This window comes from Schistocerca piceifrons, chromosome 7 (assembly GCF_021461385.2).
Source record: "Schistocerca piceifrons isolate TAMUIC-IGC-003096 chromosome 7, iqSchPice1.1, whole genome shotgun sequence".
Classification (NCBI taxonomy): domain Eukaryota; kingdom Metazoa; phylum Arthropoda; class Insecta; order Orthoptera; family Acrididae; genus Schistocerca; species Schistocerca piceifrons.
Window position 1 is genome coordinate 362,226,183 of NC_060144.1, and position 8,430 is coordinate 362,234,612.

An 8,430-nucleotide genomic window follows, 5' to 3' on the forward strand; every position below is an offset into this window, starting at 1 on the left:
AGCATTAGTAGCACCACTACGTCAGAGTCCAGAAAGGTAGTCCTCCCGGGTGCAGGGCAACGCAGGACAGCGGCAGCGCGACGCGGAGCGACGAGGCACAGATGTGCATAAGCAGCCAGCGTTCGAGTCCGGGGGTCCGGGCCGAGCAGCAGCAGAAGCGGCAGCAGCCGTAGCAGAGGCAACCGAGTAGAGCGACGGGGTCGGCACAGCCCAGCAGAGCGGCGGCCGGCGCATCGCAGCAGCGCGGGACAGCGCGGGCGCAGAGACAGCGCGGAGCAGCGCGGGACAGCGCGGGCACAGAGAGGGCGCAGAGACAGCGCGGAGCAGCGCGGAACAGCGCGGGCACAAAGAGAGCGCGAAGCAGCGCGGGACGACGCGAGTCAACAGAGGAGACGGCGCACCACAAGAGAAGCGGTACTTGTAAAACTGTCTTAAGAATATTGTATTTTGTTGTGTAAAGTATTAACTTAGTTAAGATGGCCCTAACTAATGAAGGTGCATCATCCTCCACTAGTGGTAAGATGTCAGTGAAGGAGGCCCTATATATTGTGTCGAAAGCGTTCGAAGGGAACAAGAAGGGTTTAAGGGAATTTATCGAAAATGTAGATGCTGCTTTTGAATTAGTAAAGCGTGAGGAACACGAAACGTTATTGAAGTTCGTTAAAGCAAAGGTAACCGGTGAGGCCAGGTCGAGATTACAGGTGCGTGAACGCACAGGTACGTGGGAAGAGGTGAAACGCGTTTTAGAAGGGAACTATGCTAGTAAGCCTACTATAGACTACTACGCATGTAAAATTTTCCAAGCCAGACAGGGACACGGGGAACCAATAGCAGTGTGGGCAAGCCGAATAGATGAAATGCAGAGAGATTTTCGAGAGGCAGTAAACAGAGTTACGGCCAGAGAAAACTTGAAAGGTGCGATAGAACTAGTTGATTCCTTAGGAAGAGCGTGCTTTATACAGGGTTTAAGTAATGACAGAATACAAACAATAGTGAGAAGCAGAGGCGATGAAATTACGTTGGCAGCAGCAGTGGAGTTGGCACTGCAGGAGGAGAGTGCGATATTGTCCATGAGAGAGCGGGGACTAGCCCCGAGGGTAACGTACACTCGAAATAAAGAAGCTGTAAAAAACGCGAAAGAAAGTAAAGAGTTGAAATGTTTCAATTGTGGGCTGAGAGGTCACATAGCCAGCAAGTGTAGGAAAAGCAGGCCAGAGCATAGAGTACGAGCCATGACGGGTAAAGAGTTTACAAACTTTTGCTATGGGTGTGACAAGCCGGGACACACAGACATGGAATGCCGGGTGCGGTTAAGAAATGTTCACCCGATAGATGTAAGGGAATTCAGAGGAAATCACTGAGAAACAGATGGAGGGTTACGAGAGTGGAGATGTCCACAGTGTAATTCACCAGGGAACTGCGGAGTTCCGTGCACAAGAGTAAAAGATGTTGCGTGTTTTAAGTGTAAGCGGCAGGGCCACTACGCGAAAGATTACCACGAATGGCCCTGGCACGCCTGGAGAAAAGGCAGGGTGCCAGTATCGAGTAAAACAGGAAAGGTGGTACAGGGAAACTAAGAGGCGGCAAGGCCGCGCAGTCGGGCCTTGTTGCGATAGGTAAACCCACAGTGAGGGTAATCGTCTGTGCAACAGAAAACGACGTGGTAATGTTGTACTGCGTAGAGTTAAAGAAGTATTTAAAGTTACACAGGAGCACAATTGTGCTTGCTAAAGAGGACGAGTATTCCGGTAAAGAGTATGCTTGGGATCAATGAAACAGAAAAGCTTCGATTAAAGGGTGTAACGAGTGAAGCCGTTAGCACAATAGGCACGGTACAAATAAACTTAAGTATAGACGGATCTGAAAAGGTGAGACAGAAATTTCACGTGTACGGTAGAGGTCTAGACATTCCGTACGACGGATTGATAGGGAGAAATTTCTTAACACAGCTTAGAGTCAAGCTGGACTATGCAGGTAAAGTAATAAGACTAAAAGGGCGAGATATACCCTTAGTAGTAGAGGAAGAACCAAAGGGACAAGAGATAGAAGCAGATTCAGAAACAGGGGGGGAGATAGGGCCCCGGGAAGAAAGAATAATGTTGTTGAAAGTGGAATCGAAAGAGAAATGGTGATAAGAGTTCGACTAGGAAGTGTCAGATTAATAACGGAAGAGAAAGAATAGCGAAAGTACGCGAAGTAAAATGTAGCAGTGAGGCAGTAGGTAAGACGGAAAGTCGTGCTAGTGTGTTTCGAAGGCAACTCAGAATGGATCATTTGAACGTCGAAGAAAAGAGCGCTCTAGCAGAGGTCTGCACGGAGTATGGAGATGTATTTCATCTACCAGGGGACAAACTGTCCTATACTTCTGCAGTGAAACATAGAATACCGATTGCGCCGGAACACGCGGGGAAGGTAGTGAACGCTAGACCGTACCGGATCCCTGAAGCGCAAAAGGAAGTGCTAAAAGAGCAAATAGAACAGATGCTCAAGGATGACATAATTGTCGAAAGCAAGAGCGCATGGAACGCACCGTTACTGTTAGTTCCAAAGAAGTTAGATGCCAGTGGCAAGCAGAAATGGAGAATAGTAGTGGACTACCGACAATTAAATGACATCACGGTAGGCGATGCATTTCCACTGCCGAATATTTCCGATATCCTGGATCAATTAGGGCAAGCCAAGTACTTCTCGACGCTTGACCTCGCAAGCGGGTACCATCAAATATTGACGGACGAGAAGGACAGAGAGAAAACGGCATTCAGCTCAAACTATCAACATTAAGAATACAAAAAAATGCCGATGGGACTGAAGGGAGCCCCAGGATGTTTCCAGAGACTGATGAACACAGTATTGGCAGGTTTACAAGGTGTTAAATGTTTTGTCTATTTGGACGACATAGTATGCTATGGGAAAAACATGCAGGAGCACAACGAAACACTCCGGGAAATATTTGACAGGTTGCGAGAGCACAATTTGAAGTTGCAACCAGATAAGTGTGAATTTCTGAGGAAGGAGGTAATCTTCCTAGGTCATTGTATCACGGACAAGGGAATATCACCAGATATGGCAAAGGTGGAGAAGGTGAAGTTCTTCCCACAGTCGAGAACTACAAAAGAACTAAAAGGGTTTCTAGGATTGATAGGGTACTATCGACGTTTCATTGCAAATTTCAGCAAAATTGCGAAACCTCTCCATGAGCTCTTAACGAAAGGAGTAGAGTACCAATGGGGAGAACGACAAAAGAATGCGTTCGAGGAACTGAAAGAGAAATTAGTGAATCCGCCGTTACTTCAGTATCTTGACGTTACGAAACCGTTTATAATCACAACGGATGCGAGTAACGCAGCGTTGGGCGCCGTGTTATCGCAAGGGAAAAAGATTGGCGAAGACTTGCCGATTGCATATCCATCCAGAGCACTGAACTAAGCAGAACTGAATTATAGTACAACGGAAAAAGAGTTGTTGGCTATAGTGTACACGGTAAAGCAGTTTAGACCATATGTGTATGGGCGAAAATTCACAGTGGTGACAGACCATAAGCCACTAACATGGATATTTAGTGTGAAGGATCCGAGTTCGAGGCTCCTAAAGTGGAGACTGAAGCTCGAAGAGTACGACTACGAGGTAGTATATAAGCCAGGAAGGCTAAACAGTAATGCGGACGCGTTAAGCCGGATATGGCAGGAAGGAAAGGAAGAGATAAGTTCAAAGCGAAATGTGGAGGCAGAAAGAACCTCAGTAGCACAAGCAAAGGCGGAACAGAGTTCCGTAAACGTGCGGCAAGCGCAAGCGTCAGGTGAGATAGACCAGGAAACAAATAGTAATGAGGAAATTAGCCCCGAAGAAAAAGAAAGTATATTAAAGGAGATGCACGATAATCCCTTGGGAGGGCACCAGGGAATGCATAGGACATTCGAGAGGATAAAAGCGTACAAGCAGTGGCGCGGAATGAAGCGGGACATTGAAAATTATATTAGGAAGTGTCCATCATGTCAAAAGAACAAAAACACACAAATGAAAACAAGGATGCCCTTAGAAATTTCAGACACAGCTGAAACAGTATTTGCAAAATGTGCAATGGATATAGTGGGTCCACTAGATGTATCTAGTACTGGGAAAAAGTACATGCTAACATTCCAAGACGATCTGAGTAAATTCACAGTAGCAGTCCCGATTGACAAGCAAGACGCTGAAACTGTAGCAGAAGCATTTGTAGAAAATATAGTACTAAGATATGGGATTCCATCAGTCTTGTTAACAGATCAAGGATCGAATTTTCTGAGTCACGTATTCAAAAGGGTATGTAAGGTGTTGAAGGTAAAACGTATAAACACCACAGCGTACCACCCTGTGTCAAATGGTGCTCTCGAAAGGAGTCATAGAACAATTGTAGAATATCTCAGACACTTTGTAACAGGAGATCAAAGTTCATGGAACAAATGGGTGCCGTATGCAATTTTTGTGTTTAACACTACACCACACAGCAGCACAGGTTATACACCATTCAAGTTAATGTACGGAAGGAAGGTTAACATACCAGGAGTACTGCAGCAGGAAACACCGCAGGTAAGTTACAATTATGATTCGTATGTCAATAAGCTAAGAGCAAGAATGCAGGATGCCCATAGAGTGGCTAGGGATTCTATTATAAGGAGTAAGGTAATCAGTAAAGGACAGTATGATCTGAAACAGAACCCAAAAGAATTCAATGTAGGGGACAAGGTGTTATTACACGACGAATCAGTGAGACGTGGTAGATCTCGGAAACTAGATTCGCAATGGAGAGGTCCATTTGTAGTGTTAAAAGTGAAAGGTCCTAACGTAGTTATAAGAGTTAAGAGGAATAAGGAAACAAAAGTACATGCAAACAGGCTGAAACAGTTCTTTTAAATTGCAGGTATGGCACTCAAGTGGCAAATGGTGCAACTCAGCATAGTGATAACAACATGCAGCTTCATTGCATCACGATACGAAACGAACGATTTCAAAGTGACCTCCATACCAAGTTCATCAGGACTATATTACGATCACGTAGGACAAATAGAAATATACAGTACCACATGGAGAATAGTCACATATGTTAACTTAGATGTAATAACAGAAAGATTACAGAAAGCAGAGAGGTACGGTAAGGCAGCGGTACAGAGGTGCCGTGACACATTGAAACAATTAAACGTAGGATTAATAGAATGTAGAGTACTAGATCAGCAACTCACACATCACGTGGAAAAGATTACAGGTCTGCAGCAACTTGTACAGCAACTCACAAAACACGAAACCAGAAGAAAGAGAGGAGTATTCAACTTCGTCGGACAGGTAAGTAAGGTACTGCTCGGAACATTGGACGAAGCAGATGCAGCGTACTATAAGGAAAGAATAGATGCAATGGATAGGAACTCTGAAGGGTTGCTGAGGTTAACGAAGGAACAGGTGGCAGTGGTAAGGGCCACATTAGAGGGAGTAAACAGAACAGTATATACACTAGAATCAAATGAACATATTCGAAGGACAGGCATGCAGAGACTAGAAAGGTTCATGAAGGAATACGTGAAGGAAACAGATATGGGTTTCAAACGAGTAGCAACTTTTGCCACTGTAACGGAACAAGTATTACAATTAGCGGCAGTGTTTGGCCAAATCGAAGAAGAGTACGAGCAAATGATAAATGCCATTGTAAATGCTCAAAAGGGAATACTTCAGCCTCACATCATAAATCCAGTGCAAATTGTGAAGTACCTAAGTTTAATACGAGACGAATTAAAGGACGTGAAGTTTCCTGTTCCTCTCGCGGAGTCATCAGGCTACCTCTTGTTACGAATAATTGATTTAGATATTTTCATTTCCGGTAGCATACTAGGGTACGTAATTAATATTCCTTCAATAGATGATAATAATTTCAATTTGTACAGAGTTCTCCCATTACCAAAGGAGATCCCAAATATGAAAGGAAGGTACATATACAGGGTGTTTCAAAAATGACCGGTATATTTGAAACGGCAATAAAAACTAAACGAGCAGCGATAAAAATACACCGTTTGTTGCAATATGATTGGGACAACAGTAGATTTTCAGGCAGACAAACTTTCGAAATTACAGTAGTTACAATTTTCAACAACAGATGGCGCTGCGGTCTGGGAAACTCTATAGTACGATATTTTCCACATATCCACCATGCGTAGCAATAATATGGCGTAGTCTCTGAATGAAATTACCCGCAACCTTTGACAACGTGTCTGGCGGAATGGCTTCACATGCAGATGAGATGTACTGCTTCAGCTGTTCAATTGTTTCTGGATTCTCGCGGTACACCTGGTCTTTCAAGTGTCCCCACAGAAAGAAGTCACAGGGGTTCACGTTTGGCGAATAGGGAGGCCAATCCACGCCGCCTCCTGTGTGTTTCGGATAGCCCAAAGCAATCACACGATCATCGAAATATTCATTCAGGAAATTAAAGACGTCGGCCGTGCGCTGTGGCCGGGCACCATCTTGCATAAACCACGAGGTGTTCGCAGTGTCGTCTAAGGCAGTTTGTACCGCCACAAATTCACGAAGAATGTCCAGATAGCGTGATGCAGTAATCGTTTCGGATCTGAAAAATGGGCCAATGATTCCTTTGGAAGAAATGGCGGCCCAGACCAGTACTTTTTGAGGATGCAGGGACGATGGGACTGCAACATGGGGCTTTTCGGTTCACCATATGCGCCAGTTCTGTTTATTGACGAAGCCGTCCAGGTAAAAATAAGCTTCGTCAGTAAACCAAATGCTGCCCACATGCATATCGCCGTCATCAATCCTGTGCACTATATCGTTAGTGAATGTCTCTCGTGCAGCAATGGTAGCGGCGCTGAGGGTTTGCCGCGTTTGAATTTTGTATGGATAGAGGTGTAAACTCTGGCGCATGAGACGATACGTGGACGTTGGCGTCATTTGGACCGCAGCTGCAAACGGCGAACTGAAACCCGAGGCCGCTGTTGGATCACCTGCTGCACTAGCTGCGCGTTGCCCTCTGTGGTTGCCGTACGCGGTCGCCCTACCTTTCCAGCACGTTCAACCGTCACGTTCCCAGTCCGTTGAAATTTTTCAAACAGATCCTTTATTGTATCGCTTTTCGGTCCTTTGGTTACATTAAACCTCCGTTGAAAACTTTGTCTTGTTGCAACAACACTGTGTTCTAGGCGGTGGAATTCCAACACCAGAAAAATCCTCTGTTCTAAGGAATAAACCATGTTGTCTACAGCACACTTGCACGTTGTGAACAGCACACGCTTACAGCAGAAAGACGACGCACAGAATGGCGCGCCCACAGACTGCGTTGTCATCTATATCTTTCACATCACTTGCAGCGCCATCTGTTGTTGAAAATTGTAACTACTGTAATTTCGAAAGTTTGTCCGCCTGAAAATGTACTGTTGTCCCAAGCATATTGCAACAAACGGTGTATTTCTATCGTTGCTCGTTTAGTTTTTATTGCCGTTTCAAATATACCGGTCATTTTTGAAACACCCTGTACATACAGCCAGAGAAAGAATTTCTACTGATAGATGAATCCAAAAGGCAGTACGCGAAACTTTCTGCGGGTGATCTAAAATGTAAAGAACTGAATGTGAGTAAGAACAGAAGACTGTGCAGACAGTCATTCGCATTGCTATCGACATTCGACCATGAGGAATGCGAAGCCAAATTATTACAACCGGTAAGAGAAATTCCGGAAGATTGTGTGCGAAAAGTAGTCGCACTGTATCGGAGCCTTTGGACCCATCTAAACAGTAACGAATGGCTATATGTAGCTCCTAAGGAAGAAGGACTGACAGTATTATGTGGAAAGGAACCCCCGAAAGACTTATTAGTGAAAGGGGTAGGAAAGATAAGTTTTTATAGTAAATGTAAAGGGTATGGAACGAGAGTGTTCATACAGATAGAGTAATTCATAGTAATATAACAAAGAAAGATATAATACCTCAAATTAATTTAGAATTTGACTTTTGTGTTGTAAACGAAGAAAAGAAAAATGTCTCAATGCTAACGTTAGATTTACCACTGGAGCAGGTAGTAACACAATTAGACGACTTGAAAGTCGCTGGGAAAAGATTGGATGATGTCCAGCGAATGGCAGAAAGGCAGGAGGAAGAACTAAAATATTCCAGATATTTTACACATTACTCAGTAACTACATACATAGCTATAGCAATAGTCATTGTTATTGTAATAACATGTTGTTGTAAAAATTGTAAATGCTGTAAGGAATGTTTCAAAAGATTCTGGAAGTACTTTGACGATAGTAACAGTTGTGGTGAAGTATGTATAAGAAACACTATAGTTATAAGAAACACTATAGTAAATCAATACCCAGAGACTAGCTTAAGTAGAAGACAAGCTAATAAAGAAACTGAAGATGTAGTAATATATGAAAGAGGTGGGAAAAACCAAGAA

At 44.1% G+C, this 8,430-nt stretch overlaps 1 protein-coding gene across 1 annotated transcript; it reads left to right on the forward strand.

Annotated features, from left to right (window-relative positions):
• Window positions 1–476: 476 nt before the first annotated feature.
• On the forward strand, window positions 477–1,361 carry LOC124805708. The gene has a single exon (XM_047266277.1). It carries the CDS (start codon window positions 477–479, stop codon window positions 1,359–1,361), a length of 885 nt encoding a protein of 294 aa, XP_047122233.1.
• The last annotated feature ends 7,069 nt before the right edge of the window (window positions 1,362–8,430 follow it).

Coding starts and splice junctions, on each gene's coding strand:
- LOC124805708 (XM_047266277.1), top strand. CDS start 477: ATGGCCCTAACTAATGAAGGTGCATCATCCTCCACTAGTGGTAAGATG.